Source organism: Dermacentor andersoni, chromosome 5 (assembly GCF_023375885.2).
Source record: "Dermacentor andersoni chromosome 5, qqDerAnde1_hic_scaffold, whole genome shotgun sequence".
NCBI lineage: Eukaryota > Metazoa > Arthropoda > Arachnida > Ixodida > Ixodidae > Dermacentor > Dermacentor andersoni.
Genome location: NC_092818.1, coordinates 65,343,402 through 65,369,012, shown reverse-complemented (window position 1 = coordinate 65,369,012; position 25,611 = coordinate 65,343,402). Strand labels below are relative to the sequence as shown.

The 25,611-nt window shown below is 46.5% G+C and overlaps 2 protein-coding genes across 4 annotated transcripts in view; one reads left to right on the top strand and one right to left on the bottom strand.

Annotated features, from left to right (window-relative positions):
• pav (kinesin family member pavarotti) overlaps nucleotides 1-13,979 on the bottom strand; it is a 62,360-nt gene extending 48,381 nt beyond the window's left edge. The window contains exons 1-6 of one of the 2 annotated variants that reach the window (XR_008612523.2): nucleotides 13,790-13,979; nucleotides 13,199-13,394; nucleotides 10,673-10,778; nucleotides 9,335-9,471; nucleotides 6,058-6,170; nucleotides 227-394 (exon numbers count right to left, since the gene is read on the bottom strand). Coding sequence is in view for 1 of the 2 variants with exons in the window: in XM_050178007.3 (XP_050033964.1) it covers nucleotides 227-394; nucleotides 6,058-6,170; nucleotides 9,335-9,471; nucleotides 10,673-10,778; nucleotides 13,199-13,394; nucleotides 13,790-13,800 (731 nt within the window). In the remaining variant the exon portion in view is untranslated. The remainder of the gene's footprint in view (nucleotides 1-226; nucleotides 395-6,057; nucleotides 6,171-9,334; nucleotides 9,472-10,672; nucleotides 10,779-13,198; nucleotides 13,395-13,789) is intronic. The other variant, XM_050178007.3, reaches the window with a different exon arrangement.
• Nucleotides 13,980-16,862: 2,883 nt separating this feature from the next.
• The window catches only part of LOC126530721 (serine/threonine-protein kinase 11-interacting protein), a 110,356-nt gene continuing 101,607 nt past the window's right edge, over nucleotides 16,863-25,611 (top strand). Inside the window, exons 1-3 of one of the 2 annotated variants that reach the window (XM_055070766.2) lie at nucleotides 16,863-17,455; nucleotides 17,539-17,738; nucleotides 24,414-24,581. In XM_055070766.2, the coding sequence (XP_054926741.2) occupies nucleotides 17,392-17,455; nucleotides 17,539-17,738; nucleotides 24,414-24,581 (432 nt within the window). In that variant the 5' untranslated portion in view covers nucleotides 16,863-17,391. The remainder of the gene's footprint in view (nucleotides 17,456-17,538; nucleotides 17,739-24,413; nucleotides 24,582-25,611) is intronic. The other variant, XM_050178001.3, reaches the window with a different exon arrangement.

Below are 25,611 nucleotides of genomic sequence, written 5' to 3'. Positions count from 1 at the left end.
TTGAAAGAGTGTTCGATAGGAAGGCAACTTCATGCTTCGCTTGCGAGCTCCACGCACAGCTGTGAAATTTGGTTAAGATGTTTGCAGCACAGCAGCATATCCTATCCTTGGACTACATTTTTTCACCAAGTCCAATGGGTGGTTCAGGGCCCCTTTAAAGAGTCATGGGAAAACAAACATTCTTGCAAGAAAGGGAATAAAAAAGCACTTTCAGTGAAAAGCTTACTTTGTCTTCAGAGGATCTATTGGATTGTCCTCCAGGAGGTCGTACACATAATTATTGTAGATCTCAATGTACGAGACAAACACTGCATATGCCATGTCAGCGTCGACATCGTCTACTTTGGCGGTCTCGTGCGTGCGACTTGTCCAGTCCACTCCATCATCGTCCCTCCTGAAATGTAAACAAGGCGACATTAACTATTAGTAAAGATTTAATGCTGCATCTTCACACATTTATCTCTGTACACACGAGTGCAAAAAGAAGGGACCAGCCACGTTATACTCTTATACCTAACGGGCAACACTGTGGAAGCTCCGCAAGTTGTGGCGCCACAAGAAGTAGTGCCGTCACACCTCACTGTCTGTTTCATAGTGCATTGGCCTTTTATTTGCAAGGCCTTCTACAGAATAACTTCTTGACTTATTAGTACTGTGATGTACAGCATTGTGTTAACATTACATGAAATCACAAATTGTGCGCCTCGAGCTTCCAGTATGTAATGCAGGTGGTGCATAGTAAAGGCAGTGCAATGAGTGCAGTTGCGCAAACATTCAAATGTGTCACTCTGCTTGTCTTTCCATGGTTAATAGCCTCATGCCTGCAGTCTTCTGTGTGGCACTTGCCCAATATACTGCGACTAACATGTGGAGTCAACCTTGCGCCTAATTATGTAGCACATTCCAATTTCCTGCTGTCATGTAGAATACTTTTTTTTTGTCGCTAATGCATATATGTTGTGCGAAAACTTGCTCTAGCCTTTGCAGCATTGACTGTCACATGAAAAGAACTATAGCGGGGAGAGCTTTTGCCTTTGCTAGCTCAAGGGACATTGCAGTCAAATGCAATCATATGAAGCCCACTTAAATTATCCTTCATAAAAATAAACTTAGAACCATTCTTAAGTTGCAGTGAGAAGGAAAATTCTGGGGTGTTACGTGCCACAGTAGTGGGGGACTTGCTTAATTTGACCACCTAGGGTTATAAAATGGGCACACAGGCGTTTTGGAGTGCAGTACCACAGCCACTGAGCTATGGCAGCACACAAGCTGCAGTGAGAATCCGTAGCGAGATGCAATGCTACATCAAACGGAAATCGTACACTGATCCAACAGATTGAATCAGAGCAACGCGTAATAGCTTCGTAGACCAGCTTTCCTATGTAGACAGGACACTACAACACCCGCCATATAAAAAGGCCAAACATTTCTTTTCCCTTCCGACAAGGTGTTGGTGTGGTTGAATTTCTAAGCTGTGACTACACACAAAGTGGTGCCATGCCAACAACGTTATTAAAAATTTATACATCAGTCAGACCAGCATGCACGAACCCACACTTTCACCAATAAACAAGCTATTTATCATGCAGGAACATTTACTCGCAGCCAATCAGTGTGTCATGCCAAAGCAAATCTAAAAATAAAGTAGAACAAACGAAGGTGTGTATTTAGCAATGAAATTTTACAGAACTAAAAAATAAAATTGAATTAGTACATGCTATACAGTCAAACTTTATTATAGCAAAGCCACATCTGACAATACCTTCATTATATCGTAAGCATTATAAGCATATTATTTACATGATGATATCACCAAGAATTCCTTAGAGTTAGTTCATTATAGATGGGTTCGACTGCATAACAAAGCAGTTCTACAAAAGTGGTCGTTATATATGGACTTGCCCTTCATCATTATCAGCCTATTTTATGTCCACTGCAGGACAAAGGCCTTTCCCTGCGATTACCCCTGTCCTGCGCCAACCGATTCCAACTTGCGCCAGCGAATTTCATCACCCCACCTAGTTTTCTGCTGTCCTCAACTGCACTTCCCTTCCCATGGCACACATTCTGTAACTAATTGTCCAGCAGTTACCTATCCTACCATTACACGGCCTGCCCAGCTCCATCTTTTTCTCTCAATGTCAATTAGAATATTGGCTATCCACGCTTACTCTCCGATCTACACCACTCTCTGCCGTCTCTTAACATTACACCCAACATTCTTCGTTCCATCGCTCTTTGCGCTAAATGCTAAAAATTCAACCACACTGAAGCTAACATCAGAAGTTACAATGCGACAGTACTTTGGTCTGAAAACCATATATTCAGTGTCATTTTTATTCCCAGTGCGTTCCCACACCTAGCTGCAAATTTTCGTCGGAAATGTCCATCTAAAGAACTAAATGCAGCATCGTATAGCTCTCAAAACGGTGCCCTGGTCTGACCACCTGTCATTTCGAAACTGCAAGTGGAGCCGCCAATTTTTATTCGAGGGCTTGTGATAAATTTCACTACTAGCGGGGCACGACTATTCTGCACAAGTTCTAGTTGGCTGGAAGCGTGAACTACTCCAGCATGCCGCCATTCTGCAAAGGCCTTGGACATCATGGTCTCGGCATTATCACTGCGCGTCAGCTACACAAAAGCCATGAATTAAAGTTATCTATGTCCAGGAGTGGGACTGCCCAAAGTCATTTTGCAGCAGTTTTTGGAGCAAGTACAACTGCAATTTGGAGTAGTTTGTGGCAGCACCTGATGGCGGCCGTGGCACGCAGCCAGCCACAGCTACCAATAGCAGCCACGTATGGGAACCGGCTTTACTACGAAACAGTGTCCGAAAGAGAACGAGGAGTAGGCTTCTGTTGAAAAAGAGCGTTTGAGAGAAAGGCGACTTCACGCTCTGCTTGCAAGCTTCATGCAACGCGTACAACAGCAAAACTTGACAGAGGTGTGCACAGCAGCGTGTGCTACTTGCAGATGCTGTTACTTTCACCAAGCCCAAGGGGTGGTTCAGGGATCCTTTAAGCTGAATTTTGAAGCAGCTTACCCCGATGCTCAAATGATTTAGTGCACGCAAATCTTGATAATAGTGCCTGTAGGTATTTAATTAGTCGTAACAATAAGAAAACATGCATTCTGCAATAGCGAGTCCGAAATTTGGAAAATAGCGCAAGACGTTTTTTCATGAATACATTTGTTCTTTAATGTCTCGACAGTGTGGGTGAACTGCCTGTAATAACGCTTCATATGGAGAAGCCATAGTTTTGAATTGCTGTGGTTTATTGAAAGCAATTTTTACATAATAAAAATAGTTTCACCTTGCTGCAAGCCTATTAGAACACGAGGCGGTACAAGCACGCTTTGAACCTATAGCGTACTAGAATATGGAAGAGTGGGCCGAGCGGCAGCACGGCGCATACTTTCCTGTAAAGCCGAAACCATTGTTCTTACAAAAAAATATTTCTGAGTCACCCTATGTCACCACAAACCCAGAGAGCCACGATCGACCGTAGGCTGGCACAACCATTCCAATCTGTTTTTATTCCAAATCCGTCACTAGCCTTTCACGATAGGTCAAAATGGCTCAGGCTTCGCCCATATGGGCACAAAAACAAATTAGTATAGTTTTACGTTACACCGACCTTGAGGATAGACGCTCACTCGCCCGCTGCAACGTGTACTTCCCCAATATTTAGTTCACTCGCAGCACCCCCTTAGCCTACTTTTAAATGCGCAAGCATTTCCATGCCTACCCAACGAGGAAACCCATCTCTTCGTCCATCCGTGACACAAGACGACTGCTTTCAAGATGGAGCCTGTAGCAGTGAGTGAATTGACCTTCGTGCTGCCTCTCGCTTCAACGTGAACTAAGCGGTGAGAACACAGCGCACACAAAACTATCAGTACTCGACACACACTGCCCCATCACAGATCACTTTCAAGACAGGGCCCATGTGGCCAGGCCATACACAGCCTCCACTAGAGCACGGTTGATAATGTTTCACAATGAGAGGCGGCTACGTAATCGCCCACGTCAACGTGAGAGTTCTACCAAATGTAAAGCTGTTCAATTGCGTCACATACTGCAGCACGCATCGGCAGCGCTCATCTTTCATGAAGCAGCAGCATCATCCAATTTGAAGGTAAAGGAGAAACGCAACAAGCAGAACGAAACAAGAGAGTGTACATAATAAACTTTGCACATACAGTAAGACCTTAATTCGACCCCCGTTAATTTGGAAAATTTGATCATTCGGACCCATCCTTTGATCCCGGCAGGCGTATGCATCTAATGCAATAAAACTCGTTAATTTGGACGTATTTGGCCACACATCGGTTAATTCGGACAACACTCCGAGCTCAGCGGACGCAGGGGTGCCGCGAAACAGCAAAAATGGCGCGAGCGTTCACTAAAACGAAGCAGCGGAGTACGTATCGTCATAGTCATCAGGGAAAATCACACACAAATGACAGCAATGCCAGAACGCATTGTGCCTATTTGTGCCGTTAAAGCCTTTATTCTTGCGTTTACCGCCGTGCATAGCACCACATTGGCCGCATACCTTCACAACGACATAATTCCATGAGCGCGTCGATAGCGGCCATGGTTTCGTCCACAGCGGTTGCAGCAAACAGTAGTTTCGAGGATATTAAGAGCACTTGCGACATTTGTCATGGACAGCGACCAGCTCACTGGCCAAAAAGTAATAGGGATGTGCGTGCGGTAGTAAAAAGCCCGTCTGAGATGAAGACATGCACAGCTTCCGCACTGTTTTTGTGCAATATAGAAACAGGATTGGCTCGTTCATTCGGTAAATAAATGTATGTTGACAAAGTAAGCGATTGTTTTCTTGATGCCCTCAATAATTAGACATTCAATTATTTCGGTCCCATGAAATCCGAATTAACGAGGTTTTACTTTACTTCATGTTGAAAATCTCATTTAATCCCACGTCCAGATCACCTGGAAGTTGTCTAAAATGTAAGTGAACATTGCTACTACTCGCCTCTTCTTTGTCGTCTCGTGGTGGTCTTGGTTACCGCTGCGAATGAGATATTTTTCTCGCAGACAACAGGCACTTGCGAACTCTCTCGCTCTTTCTAAAGGCTGCATCTGCTGTCACGATTGGTGAACGCCTTCAAGTACTTTTAAGCACATCAGCTGCAGTGCTAGCTAGGATGCTTGTGGCCTCCTACAGGTATGCGTAATTATATTTTATATTAACGTACCGCTTCTGAAGCGGCCGCCAGGAGCTGTTATGGCGTGGCTTTGCACTTTGCTTATTTTGTGACAGCAGACTACAGCCAGGAAGCAGCAACCTTTCCTACTGCCAGGAAGTTTGTTTCAAAGTCCTAAACCGCACATTTCCATGAGCACATAAACGAGCAATGCGTAATGAAGTCCTTAATTAAATTTGATTGTCAAGTCACTGGAAGTACAACTGTCCATGTCTTGTATCAGTAGTGCCTTCCTTTTGCTCTTCTGAAGTTTCATGAAGCACGTAACGCTACAGCGCCAACTTAACAAACCAAGGTCAAAACAGTCAAAACATGTTCTTTCAACATTTACGATGCCCTCACTTTCTCGTCAGGGATTCGACACCACTCCGCGACACAAATATCCGCCCAGCTGCTGGCCCAGCGCGCTATCGCCACTTCGAGCAGCAGAACGAAGCTCTGAGTCACACCGTCCCACTGGGGGTTATAGCAATTGCACTTGGAGTGAAACCAAAACTGCCACAAAATACCCGTAGACTAGTTCGCCAGTCAACACAATACCAATCCATAGACTGTACTTCCCATCATTCCCATGATGGCTGAACGATTGCAGCGCCAGATTTCCCTCTAGTTGTAGTAATATGAAACTATAGGGCCGACAGCTCCGCAAGCTCCGTGTTCTCGCCGCTTCGTTCACACTGAAGCGACAGGTAGCACGAAGGTAAAGTCGCTCGCTGCTGCTGGCTATCTGAAAAGTGATCTGCCTTACATGAGGGACAATTATCTCACTGAGTAAGCATAGAAATGCTGACGCATTTAGAAGCCCAATGCTTCACTTGCCTCCTTATTTTCGGCGGCTTTGGCGTGTGAGGCATGATGTCCTGTTGGTACTCGGCCATTGCCTCAGCCATTGTCTGTGTGTCGTAGCCATTGAGCTTGTCCGGTTTGAAAACCTGAAAAAGAGCACACATGCACAAGACTTGGCAACATGTAAACAAGAGAAGACAATCTAACAGGTGCATCTATGTTCTAAGCAGTGCAGAGAAGATGAGAGCTGATCTTGTGCTATGCAAACAAGGTTCACCAAGGGAAACCAGTTTTCTCAATTTGAATGCCTACTATCTCGGGCAAATCGCCCAATTTCTATGCTAGTCACCCACTGTTTAAAAAGCTAAACAAGGCAAACATTAACGTTCAAAAAACAATTCACACAGTAAACTATCCAGGACCAGTTTCCATTATTCATGGTCACATTCACTCTTTCACAATATTTGGCACTAGCAGTCGGTTGCTTGCTGTATGTCATGAGAAGGCTTGATTACTGCTGCTGGAGCCATGAAATGTATACTCTCCAGGTGTGCAGCTCATTTCACATACAGTCAACGTCCTACTTATCCGACTCCCTAGGGACTGCAAAAGCGTCCAAAAAAATGAATGGCTTTGACTGCCCTCAATGGCTCAAATCGCTACAGCCATGTCCAAAATAACTCTGAAGGACTGTGAGTACACTTAATAGGGGTCTCAGTGCTCGTACGGCGATAGATGGTGGGTGCGTGCGTGCATAATTAAGGAACACATACTATGTCCTGTGACACTGTGCCCTTTCTGCTCTTTGTATGCTTTGCTGCACTACAGTGCTGTATGCTGTATTGCGGCAAAGCCGACTTTCAAGGACTGGCAATATGCAATAATTCAGACACATGCCTTGCTTTCTGCACTTTGAAGCCATCAGTGAGGATGACTAAGGCAGCGCCATTGCCAACAACAGCAAATACTTTAAATGAAAAACAGGGCATCAAACAACGGGAAGCGTGGCAGTGAATGTCAAAGCAGCCATGCCTAACATGGGCATGAAGCTACTACGATTGGCAGCAGATTGGTGGGTCGGAGCACTGGTTCGAGGCTGCGGTCACAGCAAAAAGTCAGAAAAATGTAACAGTGAAGAGTTTCAGCATGCTTATATACACTGGCTCTATGGGGCACGTAGCAGTGTCACAAAGGCATTCGAATTATCAGACAGGTAAAAAAAATCAGTCAATCACTGTAATGACTATATGCAAGTCCCAATCTGAAAGACAGGCACAAACTTCTTGGTTTTGATTATTTTCCGGGATGAACTGCGCTCTGAATAGAAATTCAATGCAATGCACAGGCACACAATATCGTAGCTGGAACCTCTGGCCCTTCCCGCACAAAATATAATCGCACTTGTCTGCAGAGCCAACATGCAGATCCAGGACCCACAGATGCTGAAAGAAACTACGATACCATAAAGAAAATGTCCAACCGTGGAATGGGCATGAGCACTGGGCAAGCCAAGGGACCCTGAATCCACATGCTTTAGATGAGTAGAGTGTGGAGAGTGCACAGGTTTACAAAAATATTAACCAGCAATTGTTTTCACAGGAACTGCTTGAAGAGGCCTTCCAACCCTCCTGTTGTGTCCTTTTCCATGTTTGTATGTCAAACCATGTCAGGGCAAATTTGCTACAAACCACATACAGCTGTCATGGAGGCAAAAGCCATTTGCAGGGCACGTTCACAGTGTACCCATAAGCAGAATAAGTCATCTGCTGCTTCGACATGGGCACTGACTAAAGATGCTTTCAGAAAAAAAAAAGAGGACAGACAAGCAAGAAAGCCTTTAGTAATTAAAGGAGCCCTGAACCACTTTTTATTGAAGTGGAGCAAGACATTTGAAGTGAAAATAGGCTATTTTAGAAATACTTCGCCGCAAAAACTACTTCAATGTGTTCAGCACAAGTGGAGTTATTGGCAATCAAACATGGCCTCCACTGTGCTCCCGTTCCTTCTTCGATGCCTTGCACTGCAAAGGCTACAGTGAGGTAGGGCGTGCCCACAATGCTCCACCTTCTAAATGCCACCGTGGCACGCAGTTCAAATTTCATTTTGGATGTTAACGTAGACGCCATGACTTCTGCCTTTGGTGCCTATGATGTGCTAAACGTAAGCCAAACACGGTTGTCCTCGCCAAGCTGCAGTGCACTTAGCCAGTGAACCTGCGGCGGCACAGTATCTATGCCATGTAACCAGCCGTCTGTACGTTGACGTCAGCTATAGGCCAATAGCAGCCGTCTAAGGAAATAACAAAATGTCTGATGAAGAAATAAAGCACCTAGAAGAGTGAGGACATGGCCTGTTTGAAAAGAGAGCATTTGAGAGAAAGGCGACTTTGCACTCTGCTTGCGAGCTCCACGCACCGCATACAACAGCAAAACTTGGCCGAGGTGTTCACAGCAGTGTATGCCACCCGCGGACTAGGTATGTTATTTCACCAAGCCGAAGAGGTGGTTCAGGGGCCTTTTAAGATTTCCTTGTCGGTGTGTTTAAGCCACAGCAGAGCAACAATTTTAACAGTACTATTGCGAATTGTGCTCCATGGGTAAGCACCGATGACATATCTGTTGCAAAGCTGCATACTGCGAGTGACAGCTGTCAAAAGAACGGAAAATTGGGCAAGTTGGTGCTCAGTCATGGTTTTCCACAAGAGCTTTCAGTGAATAAAATGTAGCTGAATGAACTGGCGAGTGCTACCGGTAAAAGTGACAGCTGGCACCAGAACTTCAGGGTGCCAGTAGTGCTACAATACCCATTGTGCAACCAAATGAAAATCTAATCACACATAAAATGGCCTGTACATTTCTTATGTGGGCAGCCTGTCTATACCGTCTGCTGGCTCGACAAATGGCTTCCTTACAACAGTAAGACATTGTTAGAGCTTCAAATTGTTTTCTTGTTACCTTTTCTTTATTTCTTAGATAGCTTGTCTTGGATTTCTGTTCATACTTTGCAGATCATTCACTAATATACAACACTAAATGGTAACTAGTAGGAGGTCCTCCCAACAGTTTCTAACTCCAGGACCTTTCCGGCATAAGTACATACATGTCTCAATTTTGTTTTGCACAATACATCTTGTTGTACGACCACCTGCTGGGTCCTCAGATTGCAGGACTATATCTTGAGTAAATAAATAAATATAAATGACTGCGTGATCACTACTAGAACACTAAGAATGTGTGATGCTACATATTGAAGACGGGCCCAGACAAAGCAGCTGCAAAACCAAACAGTGCAACCAGCAAGGTATACGCACATATTTCCGAGCTTGATATTCCCCGATGGAGTTGAACACCACGTCCAAGCATCGTGGCAGGATGCCTCCGTCCTGCGGGTGCCCTGTCATGGTGTAGGTCTTGCCGGACGATGTAATTCCATAGGTGAAGAGAAGCCCTGGAAGAATACAAAGTGTCCCAAGCTAGGTTCTTCATATATTCTCCGAGGTGTTATGTGCCAGAATGACAATCCAATTATGAGGCACACCCTAGTAGGGCACTCCAGATTAATTTTGACTACCTTGGGTTTCTATAATGTGTACCATGCATTCGTTGCACGAGCGTTCTTGCATTCCACCCCCATTGAAATGTTTAGGAATTGAATTCACAACGACATGCTCAGCAGCAAAATTCTACAGACCCTGAGCTACTGCAATAACTCAAGTTTTTTGTCGCAATATTACAGAACAGCAGTGAGGAGACAAGGAAATCCACACCCAAAGCCAACATTTTGACAAGGAAACTTATGTTTAATCAGGGTGCTGCTCTCCTGATGCACACATTATCACTTCCAAGTCTCCATCATCCTGCAAATCTCCGTTCTAGGACACTAGGTACTGACAGACGAAGGCATTTGCACTCTTTTTTGTCTTTGTGGTCATGGAAAGTCCAGCAATATACAGCAGTGCACATCTCGAAGGCCAACTGCGACAAAATTTATCTTTCACTAAATTGGTTATACAAATGAGTAGCCCATACCACTGAAGAAATCTTGGCAAAGTCTCACGGCTGGTAATTAGTGCAATTTTCTCATTTGTAGCCTGTAACTAGCCCACAATCAGACAAGCTTCAAGATCAACTGAACACCCCCAGTATGCTCCTGCTAAGAGGATGCGTACACAACACTTTCTCAGACCTGCAGGAGCCTTTTCAGCCAGCAACAGCTTGCAACTTCAAGCCTATGAGCCTTAAGTATTGCAAGGTGGCATATTAGGGCAAATTGGTTTGTACACCGCAATAACATTAGGGCCTGGCAACTATATTGTTAGTGTGTTGAGCACTTAAAGGAGCGGGCTGCAAACCCAGAAATGAACTAGACTGCCACTATTATACGACACTAAAGCACACAGGGACACTAGTGGACATAAATGGTATTGAAGGGTTTGTGCAAGGCTGGCCATTCGTTACCAAGAATACATAAATAAGTGCTGCACAACATGCGTCGTACCTTTCTCTCTGTTCATGTTTGCAACGATTTGTGTTAGACACCATGAATCCAATCCAACTAGCTCGACCTGAATTGCAGCTGGTTGAGTTTTAGTCTGCTGTATAAACTACAATTGTACAACGTAAAACAGTGCATGCAAAAAAAAGTTTACCGGGCTTCCCGTGTAGAAGGTCGCTGACCAAGGGCAGGCCAACGTGCTCGAATAACTCTTGCTGCGATGCATCGGTGTCGAACACACACTTGAATGTGTACCGGTACTGAAAGTAAGAGGAACATTTATGTAAATATCTCATGTCAAACAACTAGTTTCATTTCAGAGATTCCTGTACTGCAGCATTATTTCTACCACAAGTGTTGCAGCACTTCCAGCGAACTGCTTACTTGAACTAGCAATCTTCTTGATTGTGACACCTGGAAAATTGATGCGACATGCAAGGTAAGGGTCCCTGCTTAACACAGAGATGTACAGAATGGACACAAATTTGAATAAAAAGCAACCAGAAAAGTAAAAGGCAACCCCAAGAACAAAAATGAAATATTACAAACCACGCCTGCAATGGTGCTTGTTCACGAGCAGAAAACAGCGCTACACGACAGGACAAAGATGGACAGACCACAGCGCTGAATAACAACTAAGTGTTTCTATTCTTTTGGTCAGCATATACATACTCTACTGCAATTGCAAAAAAAAAAAAAAAAAAAAAAAACAGAACAAAAACAAAGAAAGCAACCGAATATGAGCATGCGCAGGTACAATAAATTGTAATAGTTTGAGGTAATAGTTCTGCGGAAACCCGCAAGGTGGAGAGAAGCAATTATTGAGGGAAATGAGACATCCACCCAATCGTAGCAACTGCTACCAAGAAAACCCAAACGGGTTGCTCGAAAGAAAAGCCTCGCAGTTAAAGAAAATGTCTGGATGTCTCATATTCCAGAAGAAAATGTATGTCTCATTTTCCTTAATAATTACTTCTCTCTACCATGCAGGTTCCCGCAGAACTATTACATCAAACCCTTGCCTTTGCTTCGAGCTGTTGACAAATTCGACCTACCATCTGCTAGCCACCTGGTTAGTTCAGATGGTAGAGCAGTTTGAATTCCTTAAGTTTAATTTCTGATCTGGAGTGCAAGAACGCATGATAAAGGCGGTTCTTCTTTTTTATCATTTTGATGTGCTCACTCATAATCCACGGTTTTCATATCGTTTTTGATTTCCTAACTTGCTTGAAGGGGACATGCGCAGTGTAGATGCGCACAAATAGTTAAAGAAACTTGTTATACGCTTTGTTAACATTTTTTTCTCTTAACACGGAATCCCAGTTTTGTGTACCTACAGCTAGACTGAATAAATCCAGTGCTTCGTTAGAAATGTGTTGGTAGGTAAGTAATTCAATGTTTTGTTTGATACTGTTATACACTATAAAGACTGGAGAGTGATCACTAATATCATTAGAAAGTGTACCCGCGGTGCAGACTGAGGTTTCTATATTTGTAATAAGAATGTCGAGGGCAGATGAGGTAGATTGAGTAACCCTCGTTGGTGTAATGATCAGATTGGTAAAGCCAAATGATAGTAGTAGATTGTTTAAATCCTGCACATGCTTATTTTTATCTAAAATATTTATGTTGAAATCGCCTCCACAGACAAAATGAACATTATTAAATGAACAGAACTCCAGAAGCTTACCAAAACAATCAATGAAATTCTCAATACTTCCGCTCGGAGGGCGGTATATTACTGATAAGACCCTTTTCTTGTCCTTGACAGTTAACATCTCGCAGTCAAGACTTACGAATGTAAACTCTGGCATCAGTTCGTAATGGTAATTATTTTTAGTATAAAGGGCAATGCCACCCCCTCGCCTATTCTGACGGTTTAAGTAAAAAGAAGTATATCCATCCAGGCCGACGACATCGTAGCTATTTTGAAACCAAGTTTCAGAAAGCATGATGACGTCGACCTGGAAAGAAATTGGTCCACTTTGGATGCTCCAACAGATACAGCTTACAGAACTGCAATGTCTACGTTTGGTGCAATTGCAGATTTGAAAACTATTTTAACTTTAGAAATTTTTGTAAAGAAGCTTGCGATGCTATATCAAAGTTCTGCTTCCTAGAGTTGTTAAACTTTGCATTTCAAATGCAACAAATATTTCAAACCAGTATAGCATTTGCCTCAAAAGCCTTCCTGCTTTTTGCATGTACTCGAACAGAGAAATTGGTGTCTGCCCCACGCTAAAGCTTCCTTTTAAGCATATGTCCACAAGTTGTCATCCAACACTTATAAATGTTGCATTTGCCTCACCAGGACAACTTCACGATTCTCTTGCACCCTTGGCGACAAAAAAAAACTGTCATGAGGACCTAACAAGTTGTGCAAATTTTTGAAGTTTGGCACACAGTACTAAGAAAAGGAAAACCATGCCAGTGACCAGTTCACGTACAACAAATGTCAAAACACGTCGAGATGTTTCGGTATATCTTTCTCGATAATTTGTCCCCCCCCCCCCCCCCCCCCGCCAACCATAGTTAGCTCAGCAGCAAGCCTTCAACCATGACTAGCCTTTTTTCTTTTTGCCACTGCTGACCTCCATTATATAACTAGTCTCATAATGCGGCCCAACCATACGTCATCCCTCTTGAACGTCGGCTGCGAACTGCGGCTATTATTTCTCACCTGCTTCTGTATATTCCTTGACTGCCCATTGGTTTCCTGGGGTTCAAGCTGGACAATTTTGTTGTCAATGACGCGCACGACAGGGACGTCGGTGGGATTGTGCAACGGTCGGATGCGGCAGTACACTTCAACCGGGTCTTGCGCTTCAGTGGATGCCGGCCTGGAGGGACCCTTCTTTTTCGGCGTTTTCCCCCTGCTATGTCCGGAGAGAGAGAAAAAAAAAGGAAGTGGATATTTTCTGTCACCATGAACTGAATAATTCGGTAAGAGCACTTTAAATTAACCGCCAGACCGCACCTTGCGTTGTGACAGTTCGAACTAGCGAAACATTGTAAACACTCTTTTACGTTTGCTACCGGTTTGAGCACGATGGTGACGCCGGCTAGGCGGAAAGGAGCCCGCCCAACCCCACCACAGCAAAAGGACAATCATCTTATCAACGTGCGCGGTTATGAAAGCAAAAGCACAACACGAGCACAGGAAACAACTAGCCGTTTCCAAGGACGGACACATTTGAAATGCGTCACGGCTAAACAGTCAAAACAGCGTCGAGAAACGTTCGCTCGGGTAACGAATGAAAACGCAGCTTACGCAGGCTTCATTTCTGCAGTCCACACCGCAGCTACACCCACACAGGCACGCCGTGACTGTCCGGGAGAACAGTACAAACTGCAGAACGCACAAACGGCGATTTGCAAGCGTGGAACTGCGCGGGAAGCCGCGCGCTTCTACAGCCGTTCTTTCAGTTGGCTAGCTTTCTCGTGCACGCGAGCTTGCTGAGTATTTGATCTCAGCCGCTCAACGGCTCGGCCAATCAGCGCCTCAGAAGCGACGCATGCCCAGACGCAGCTCACAGCGTTGCTCGGTCGCATTATGAAATTAGACCGTCACTTAACAAACTTCCCTTTTAGCAGGTTGAAGAAGGTTTTTATACAATACTATCATAATTTAAAGCTAAGATAATTTAATTCTGGTATTTCATAACAAAACTGTGAAGAGGGTTCGGCGCTTCCGTCAAATTTGTTTTCAAAACGTTCAAAGCTACTGTGTTTGATTTCCAAAGATCAGCCACTGAAAGCAAAAATTGCTGTTTGTTTTGTTTTCAAATATTTAAAGTAACATAAACGAGTCGTTCTCTATAGACAAGAACGGCACCGAGAGCGGCGCTGCTGCGCCGGCGTTGAGAGCGCCGCATGCGAAGCAAAATTCTATTAGCGGGTGGTACCCCTCTCCCATCTCTCGTTCGTGCCGCCTTGATTGCCTCCTGCACTGCGCGTGTTTTGGCACGTCTCGCGCCGCGCGCGGTGTGTGCCTACATGTGTGCGCGTGGAGATGTCGTTCGAAGGGCGGTGTAGAGTCTGTTTCACATTTAGGGGAAAACTCGCAGCGCATTGCATCGCGATGCGGCGAGCGCTTGAGTCAGGCGGCGGCAGCAGCTCGCGCAGGTGCTCGAGGGGCGGGATCTTGAACGGCGTCGTCTGCTACGGCGGCGCGCGCTGGCCGCATTGTCGGGAAACGTTCTACTATCAGTTGCAGGGCGCCGATCTCATCGCTACGGGGTGAAATGAGCCGGTATTCTTTACTGTGCGTTGTGCGACGCCAACTGATCCGCCTCGAAGGTAAGTTCATCGCTGCAGGGCAGTCATAGACGACGTACTGATTCCATACATTCTTGACGGCCCGTTTCTGGAAGGCGACTATATATTCTAACGCGATAGGTCGCCGATCCACACTGCTCCTGTGGTGCAACAACTGCTAGAAGAGCGCGCAGTCACTCTCTTGGAGTGGCCGCCTCAATCCCCGGGCGCCAACATCATTTAAAATGTCTGGGGCTCGTTGAAAGTATCGCTGGCGCACCGTCCCCTCTATCAGTTGCCCGAGGATAGGCGTCGATCCACCATCGTCAGTGACTGAGACGTGCTGCGAATGAACACATCCCTGATCAAGTCATTCTGCACTTCACTGCCTTCCAGGATGAGCGCTGTCATCGCTGCCGCTGGGGACATGACGAGATACTAACTGAAGTTCCGAGCGTGACGTGTCCAATTCCCCGCCGGCGGGCAGAGTCTGTCTGGTGTAGCGAATGATTGTCGAGAAAAACCATTTCGAGCTCATTGACTGAACCTAAAACATTCATTTAATCGTATCCGTTTGTTTCATCGTGTTCGACTCCCATAGTTATCATTGTTGAGTGCTTTGTTTTCCTTTCGAGTCAAACAAAGACTGAACACGTTGCGCGCACATCTTGGTGCGTCTTGTCGCTGCTTATTACGGTAGCACACACAGTGAAGAAATATACGTACACTGCCCCTGACAGTAGCACGCTTCCCGACAATGCGGCCAGTGCGCGCCGCCGTAGCAGACGACGCAGATCACGACTCCGCCCCTCGAGCGTCTGCGCCTGCTCGAGCTGCTGCCACCGCACGACTGCATTGCTTGCCGCATCGCGATGCAATACGTTCCCAGTTTTCCCCTAAGTGTGAAACAGACTGTACACGCTTCTATTTGCCTTTAAGAAGATCGGTAGGCTTGACGATTATTTTTATGGCTGCAATGCGGCGAAAGGGCAGCGTACGCTTAACCATGTAAGTGACGCTGAGCAGGTGATTGGAAACGACATCGTATGTACCGCCGGAAAAATCGTCAGCACATACGATGCGGCACATACATACGGCACATACGAGCTAAAGTCATTTTTGCAGTTTCTCACAATATGTTTGCTACAAATCCGTGTTGTCTCTGATGGCGACAACGGTCTTCCATCGACACTGTGCGGAAATAAACAAAATATATCGCTGCATAGCACAAGTACGACATGCGCACACAACTTTAACTAGTGCGTCCGCTACAATATGGAATAGAAGCAGCAATGTAGACAGCTTGGCCATTTTTTAACAGTGCTCAAGAGACGGAAGTTGAAAGTATTAGTAATCGTTCCTGCTTCAGCAATGCCGGCGCGACCAAGACGCGGGCCGCGTATCGTCCAGTAACTCGATCGATCGGTGCAGTGGTGAAGAGGAAATGAACTCCGGTCATGTTCAATGCATCGTGCACATATTCAATTTCTCGGCACGCGTGAACTTCGGCCACTGCTAGCGCATACAACAGAAGTGGTTTCCATTCTTGGGCAGCGCACACATAAACGAAACACGAGAAAGAAGACAGGACAAGCGCTCGTCGAACAAAAGTTTTTATATGAATAAAATGATTACGTACCGAGTAATTATTAAATTCATGTGGGTTACATATAAATACCGTCATACACTCAGGAGTGATCAATGAACGAGCTCGCTTCGTTTGCCAGTTGTTTACTTCGCTCGGCGCACCGCAGTAATCCATGTGTGTCGTCTGCTTTTTTCGTACCATTTTCTTGTGAATCGGCAGAATTTCACTGGTGGCATCAACCATTTCGTGTTTACATTGCTGTCGTGACAGTTAACAACAAAATAATAATTTTCGGTCATCCGAAGAGGCGCCCTCGCAAACAAGAGACGTTTCGCGCGCAGCGCGAACTGAACGCGCGCGCGACCGCTAGGGAAGCGGCGGCGGAAACCTACACCCGTTGGAGATGAAATCGTTCCGCCAGGGGAGAAACGAGCGCTGGCGTCTAGGATGAAACTTGGCGTGCGGTCGTCCATGCTGCCCAAAAACAAAACTTTTATTTTCATGTTACAACGTTAACAAAATTAAATATTACCTTTATATAAATCAAAGGTGACGCACAACTAATTACGAACCAATTTTGGCTTTAAATATATGTTGATTTGCAAACTGCGCACTCCTCAAAACATTCGACAGCTGAATCATGGCTGAATCACCATAGTTGAATTAAAGAACTATTTTGTGTGTTCGTGTTTGGTCGACCAGCTGATTGCCTTGCGTTCGCCTTCGTGTTGTGGTGTAGTCTTATTAGCATTTCTATTGTGACAGATGTTTTGACAGCCGCCGTATCCAAGCTGCGTGGTTTTAGTGGCGTCCGAAGCCGTAAAAGTATGGTTTGCGGGGCCAAGACGCGGTATCGGTACAGTTTTAGCTCACTGTAGTATCGGAGAGGCGTACTACGCGGACTGAACCATGCTATCGTATGCACTCCGTAACACTCCTACTTGTACGGAGTATATGTGCGCGAGCGTGGGAAGAAGTTAAAACACAGCTGCTCAAATAGCACGTTATATCGGCTAAATCAAGTAACGATGACGCCAGACTCGAACAGATGCGAAAGGATACGTAGCCTTGCGGCGTTTCTGCGAGAGCACGGTGAGTCTGACACTGCTCCCCGTGCTTAACTCGTATTCATTCTTCCATTGAGTCAACCTGCTATTTTTTGTTGTTTTCGTTAGGAGACGTGGTGCTGAACGGAACCAGAAGGCTCACGTTAACCACATCGTGCCTGAACGAGCTGAACTATATATTCCGTCAGTTCTTGGGAGCCCAAGAGAATGATTCTTTCGACGTGCCCTTCGGATGCGGCGCTAACTCGGACTTCGTCTATGACGTCTTTTTTCTGCATGACTTCATGCAGAAGACTTGCTCTCTGAAGGTATACGATCAGCCTCTGATGCTGACGCGATGTATCAATTTATTCTCTCACCTCCTTTTAATCTTTGTTGTTGTAGCTCGTAGATGCGCGTACAAGCGTTTAGCTGCCTTGATGATGTCATCGGTTATTTTTTTCAGTATCTTCCTTTGTATTCACCTGACACAGAATGCGAAAGGAAACTTGGATACGACGAACGAGATTGTGACAGCTATCGACAGCATTACGGCTTCGAGCAAAGCCCAGTTACTCGGAAGGTGCAGAATCCGCAGCAAAGATAAGATAGCCGTACCACGCTGTAAAAAGATATTTGATGTGATTACAAAGTGGACTGCAGTGGAGTAATTAACCACAGCCAAGAAATGTAAGAAACACCTATGTTTTGTTTTGGAAAGTAAACAACATGTGGTAAGGGCAAGGCCGTCTAGATACTTTTGATCAAGACTTCATGCATTGTACTAATGGAAACGTACTGAGATGAGGATGACACACTGTTGTGTCGGCAGCGGCAGGCAAGCGGGGGGCCCCGACGGGCGAACGCGCGGCTAGCGCCGGCGCAGTGAAGGAGACACGGAGCTAACTGCTCCCGATGAAAACCGGAACGAAGACTCCGCCGACCCGCGGCTGTTTATTACTTATAAAGGCTTCACACGCTAGATGACACCTCCCGATTGGTACAAGCTCGTCACATGACAGAAGGGGGGTGCGCCATCTAGCTAAGCAATTACAAAACATACATGTGCGATGACACAGAGATCTGACAGGGGGCGACACTATACTACATCATCCCCCCCTGGAAACAAAGTAAGCATACAGTGAAACGCGCACACATGACGCGCACTTAAGTCCAAGGACAAATTCAGTTCGTTCCCCCCCACGTTCACACACGCGCACCAGTCGCACACAAAGCACGCACTTAAGTCCACAACAATTTCAGTCCGTCCCTGCCCAAGTTCACATACACGTGCACCAGTCTTGGGCACCAAAACACAGGCAGTCACTCAGTCTGACAAGGAACACGGCACAACACTCACTGCACCGCAACAAGGAGCACATTTTATACCTGTGTTAACGAAACATGTGGACTGTCTCCTAAATGTCAGAACAAGGCCCCTAGCCGTGGCATTTCGAAGACGGAAATACGCTCTACACTACATAAACAAAATCATCGAGCCACGGAGGCCGTTTTCTGTCACGATGAGGACGCGTGCGTACCTCAGAAGAACTTTGGGGGTTGCGACGCGTATCGGTCGACTTTAAAGACCCAGTCGTCCCACTACTATTTCCCTCCCCCTGGTTGGACAATTGAATGTGGTTAGCGCTCAAAGCTGGAGAGGGTTGCCCAGGAGGCTCCTCTCGAAGTCCCAACAAGTCCTGGGAGGCTACCGATTCCCCCACGGAATCAGAGACAACTGCTGACTGTGCAGACTCTGAAGTGATACAGCCAGACGAACTACTTAACTGATGCCTATGAAAGGACGATGTCACTACAGACGAGTCATCGGAATGACTATCCAGGTTTGAATACGAGTACAAAAAATCTTTATCACTTGTACACAATGTACTACCTGCTGGATCCTTCATCACTACGGTTAACTTAGACACATGCCACGTCTTCCCATCACTGAGTAGAAAAGTAGATGGTCCTATCTGGGCCTTGACTTTACGAGGTTTACTGTTCTTAAAAAATCCTTTCCTGTTAAATCTTATTCTGACGGTGTCTCCCACCTTGATACGAGTTGCCTGAGCACCTCTACGTTTGTCTACGTACTGTTTAGTCTGCCACTGTTTCTGCAAGACCCTTTCTTTAACATGAGACACAAGACTGTCCTGTTCCCGTAGATCTACACAGAGCCGCATGGTTCCATCCTTCTTGCGCACCACCACGAGTGGAGACACCCACTCGGAAGCCTCGACGCGCTCGATGACGTCGCAGTCCTCGAGACGTTGCAATTCATTTGTTACCTGGTCACGGAGAGCCAGGGGTAGTCGGCGCAACTTTGAAGATACTGGTTTCGCATCTTGCTGCCGATGAATTCGGTGCACAAAGTTGTTGACGAGGCCCAACTCGTCACTGGAAAGGTGATCAAAACCCGGAGGCACACCTGTGGGGCTCTGTACTGAAGGAAGCGATGGTAGACATGTCAGCGACGTACCGTCGATCTGTATGCCCAAGCGTTGGATGGCATCTAAACCCAGCAGTGATGTTCCTGTAGTCGTTACGTGGAACATGACGGAGCATGACTTTTGGAAAAACTGGACAGTGGCTTGAAACAGGCCTTGAATGTCGATGCATTGCTTGGAGAAATTTTTCAAGTCCACTGTTTGTGACAGTCTGTGCTGTCGACCAAAGTGCTTTCCAAAATCTTCAACAGTCATCATTGAGACAGACGCTCCCGTATCCACCGGCAGTCGCATGGAGACGCCGTTCACTACGACCGGAACTTCCAAATCTTTTTTAGTTTCGAAAGCGCTTACCGTCAAGACAGACGCGGACGGCTGCCCTGCGGAAGTTGAAGACAGCGTCTCTGCGGAAGAGACGTGTTGAACAGTACGGGTTTTTCGGCATACCGATGCAAAATGGCCCAACGTGTGGCAGGCGTTGCACCGCCGGTTCCTTGCTGGACAATTCCTGTACGTTGCAATATGCTTCGCGCTGCCACACCGGTCGCATGCACCACGGTTCCCGGAGGAGCCATGTGCGAAATGTCCGTCGTCTCGGCGGCCTCTCGGAAGAAGGCCGTGGTCTCGGCGGCCTCTCGGAAGAAGGCCGTGGTCTCGGCGGCCTCTCGGAAGAAGGCCGTGGTCTCGGCGGCCTCTCGGAAGAAGGCCGTGGTCTCGGCGGCCTCTCGGAAGAAGGCCGTCGTCTCGGCGGCCTCTCGGAAGAAGGCCGTCGTCTCGGCGGCCTCTCGGAAGAAGGCCGTCGTCTCGGCGGCCTCTCGGAAGAAGTCCGTCGTCTCGGCGGCCTCTCGGAAGAAGTCTGCCATCTTCATGGCCTCCCGGACTACGTCGGCCATCTTGGCGGCTCCCCGGAAGAAGTCGGCCGTCTTGGCCCGTCAACGGAACGCCAAATTGAGATGCCTCAATTCTTCGAACATTTTCGGAGCCGAACGCGCGGTTCGCTCGATGCAAGGCTTCTAACGAGCGTCCAATTTCTTCTGCCTTGTCCAGGGACAGGGTTTCGCCATGAGCCAGCAACTTTTCGCGAACGCTGACGTTCGCTACGCCATGTATTATCTGGTCTCGGACGCGCTCGTTGTAGGCTGTGCCGAAGTTGCACTGTACCGCCTTCTCCTTCAATGCGGTCACGAATTCCAGGAATCCTTCGCCGTCGAACTGCTTTCGACTGGTGAATTCGTGCCTTTCCGCCAGGACATTTGTTGACTCGGCGAACAGCCGGTCAAGCCGCTGCAAGAGTCTCGGAAACTCTGACGCTGGCGGGACCGCATCACTTGACGTTGACGCTGCGCCGGTCGACTGCCTTGCTGCTTCGCTTGAAGCTGACGCTGCGCTGGTTAACTGCCTTGCTGCTTCCTGCTCCTCGTCTGCAAAGTACTTCCGTTGTCCCTCACGCCCGAGAGCGCTGACGAGCGCGGACGCTCGTCGCACGTCCGTCCAGTCGCCACCGCCGGCCGCTTCGAGGTGGGCCTGAAAAATTTTTTTCCATCGTTGCCATGGAATTAACGGTGGCCCGGGCAATTCCAGAAAAACGGGAAGGTTCGCCGTGAAAGACGCCATGCCCGGTAGCGTGCAGGAGACAGTGCAGAAAACAAGCCGGAGCTCGCAGCAGGAATGGGGCAAGGAAGAACAAAGGGGCGAGTAGGCCTAGGCTCGGAAGCCTCGCGACGCCGTGTGCGTCGGCGGCGTTTGCCTGCCGTGCGGACACGGGAAGGGTCGCTTCACTTACGAAGCTCGTTGGTGTCCCGGGGCTTCGGTCGGAACCGCTGCGGGAATCCCATCCTCGTCGCCAAAAGATGTTGTGTCGGCAGCGGCAGGCAAGCGGGGGGCCCCGACGGGCGAACGCGCGGCTAGCGCCGGCGCAGTGAAGGAGACACGGAGCTAACTGCTCCCGATGAAAACCGGAACGAAGACTCCGCCGACCCGCGGCTGTTTATTACTTATAAAGGCTTCACACGCTAGATGACACCTCCCGATTGGTACAAGCTCGTCACATGACAGAAGGGGGGTGCGCCATCTAGCTAAGCAATTACAAAACATACATGTGCGATGACACAGAGATCTGACAGGGGGCGACACTATACTACACACACCATGCACACGGCCCTGACAAAGTTCCCTTGTTGAAACGTATGTATAGCTTCAGTGACATTCCTTGTAGGACATAGTAGAGCACAGTTGTGTGTGTTTGTTTATTATACCTCAAGGGTCTCAGCAGGAGGCATACATGAGGGGCAAGCATGAGTATATTCGTCGTGAGTTATGCGATAAAGATAAAATGTTGTTCAGTGGTGACCTCGAATTGGAATTCATCCGTTATCAAAGCTGTATGGCAGGAAGGTCGATCGTTCCAATCTTTGGTAGTACATGAGAAAATTTTTGATGTGTCATTGTGCTGGATTGTAGATATACAGTGTTCTCATAGCGACCACGAGTTATGTGATGCACAGGTTAAATATAATTGTTGTTTGGTGCTAAAGAATATACTAATAACTTGTGAAAAAGGCAATGGCACGCTTTCATACGACAAGAAATGAGTGCAGGAAGATATAAGGCTGTGATTTGAGGGTGATAACACTAATATGGTCAACGTAGTTAGAATAAATCTGGAGACAGGCTTTGAAATTAATCTAGCATATTAATTAAATTAGCTTGGTAAGGATTAGAAATGGAATTAGCATGCTTTAAGTTGGGCAGTTGTCATATAGGCGAGTAGTTTGACAGACGGTGGTGCAAAGTACAGATTACGGCATAAGTAGCCTAATATGTGATTTAAAGAAATGCTGATTTGGATTATATGCTTGGATCTAGTGAGATTGCAAAAGAGCTGAACACCAAGGTATTTGCACAAGTCAGTAAGAGCTATAGGGGTACTATAAATGTGATAACTAGATGTGTGGCTATGGCAGCGATGAAAGGAAATGATAGAAGTTTTGTCAGTATTAAAGGACATGAGCTATTTATCACACCATTCCTGTTTTAGAGAGAAATCGTTCCGTAGGGTAGAGACATCGGAAGCATTTAATACAGGGTGGTAAACAATGCAATCATTGGCAAGAGCTGCATGCTTTCATCTGTATTCGTTTCTACCAGCACAATGTAACAGATGCTTTAATTAAAGAAAAACTCCTTGTACACTGCCATGTCTAAGACTTGACTGTGGCAAGCACTTTCTGGTCATATGGTAGTAAGCTGAAGGTATTAGGTCCAAAAGGCATTTCAAAGCTGCCACAATGAAAACAAGCTGTCTTGGGTGTCATAACAAGGTTAGTAATTGCCCACATGTGCTCCCTGCACATTATTAAGCAGCAGAGTTAAATGTCACTATGTCCTTTCTTCACGTCACTACTTTCTTTCCTGTTATTTGCATGTGCAGTCCGTTTGGGTAGCTCTCATAACTTTAGAAGAATCTGGGCTATGTATTTGTATGTCATGCTTTCACACGAAGAGAAGCGCGTGTCATCTTCAATCAGTGCATCTTCATTGTTAAAACATGTTCTAACCGCCGTAGTGGTACATCGGCAATGGCATTTTACAGCTGAGCACATAGTAGTCTCGGGCTCGATTCCCAATTGTGGCAGCTGCATTTCATTGAGGACAGAATACAAAAACATGACATGACAAGAACATTATTTGAGTCCTGAGGGACTGAGATCTTGGGGAGCCAAAGGCTCCCGAAGATCGAGTCGGTGGCTCCGCCCACGATGGGACTGGGAGATGAAGTCCCGCCGCAATGTCGGGGGCCCTCTGGACAGCCTGGAGTTGAATGTGGAGATTGCTGCTCGTGAGGGATCCCTGCCATTGTTCATTTATGATGGGTGGAGAGGCATTAAGGGTTGGGCACAGCCAGAGCATGTGTTCAAAAGAGCATGAGTCATGACCACATTTGGGACATGACTGTGAGTGATCAGGATCTATCCTGTGTAGGGACCGAGGAATGAGATTCAAACGGGTTTGCAGAAGTCTGAGTGTGCTAGCCTGAGGTTTGTTCAATTTGGGGTGAGGGGGTGGAAATGTCCTTCTGCCCAGTCGATAATGGGAAACAATTTCGTGGAAAGTGCGTAATGGATCTTTGTGGATGTTGACCTCGTTCCAAGCCTGACTACCCACGACAGCGTGGTACATGAAATCGCACGCTCTCCAGTGGGCCTGCTCGTTAGCATTACCTCCAAGTGGGTTAATTGAGCCATCTAGATGGGCTGGGAACCACGAGATGTGGTGTCCTCCTTTGCTGATCTCCCTAGTTCTTTGAAGTGCTTTGTTTAGAATACTGTTCGCCTGTTCAGACACGAGGGCGGACGAGAAGGATCTAACTGCCATGTGCGAGCCCCTGTACTTCTATTTAGGTGCATGTTAAAGAATTACAGGTGGTCAGAATTCATCCGGAGCCTTCCACCATGGCATCCGTCGGAACCCACATTGCTTGCAGTTTCGGGACGTTAAGCCCCAGAATGAATCAATCAAGTGTGTGATTTTTTTCTTTTCTTCTTTTGATTCCAGATCGTTCAGAGTTCGCAAACCATACAGGGCAGCCTTGACTTGTCCAAGTTTCACAGTCTGAAGATTCTTGAACTGAAGAGAGTTCCACCCCATCTTCTTGTTGGCTTCGACTATTTAGTGCTTCAAGTGGAAACATTGATCTGTCAGAGGAACATCTCGTCATTGAAGGTGACTGCTATTTCTCCCTGCCCTCATTTGTGCTTGGAATACCTTGCAGGGGGTGAAAGCTTAGCTTGCTGCTGAAATTACCCGAGCGGGCACTGGCACTGCGATCGTTCAGCTACCATGGGAATAGTTGTCGGTACATGGATTTGACTAATCTTCGTGCATGTGGCTTCAAACATCCTTGTGATGTTCTTTATTACGATTTATGTTTCTAAATTTCCAAGCACATATAGTTTTCTAAACATAGCAGGGCAATCAGTCTCTGCATACGTGTGCGATCATTGCGAAATGTTGTTACAACACAATATTTCTTTGAATATGATCAACTTGCAAGGTCACAAAGCTGTTTTGAAGCCAGAAAGACGAAGTTTAGGCAAATTCGTAAAACTGCTTATCGTTCCAAAGCCGGCCGAATCGTCATACTTGTAGCTCCTGTAAACACCAGCACCAGAATTCCCTCTGGTTACGTTTGTTGGAATCCCTGTGGTTGAAAGTACCGTCATGTTCATCATGCTACCTACCGCATGCTCAATGGCTACACTAATCTGGTGCAGAGCATGAAGTTTCGATTCCCGACTACAGAACCCACATTTTAATGGTAGTGGGCACCTGTCGCGGTGGCCCAGTGCTTGTGGCCCTGTGCTGCTGAGCTCAGGGGGTGCAAGTTAAATTCCGGCCCCGTCGGCTGCATTTCAATTTGGGCAGCATGCAGAAAGACTCGTGTGTCATGCATGGGTGCATGTTATAAAACTCCAGGTGGTGAAAATTTATCCAGAACGCCTCATTAGGGTGTGCCTCATACTCGGATCATGGTTTTGGCGCGTAAAATCCCAGCATTTAATTGAAAGTTGTGTAATGGTTGTGGGGCACGAAAAAGTTTGTGTGCTTAACTCAACGTGCACAGTATGGAAATTCCACGTGATCAAATGATGATTTTCATAGCCGACTGTGCAGACTAAATGTGAATTTATTCTTCCTATTATTATTATTATTATTATTATTATTATCACTTGGCACTAAGTAAACTGAATAA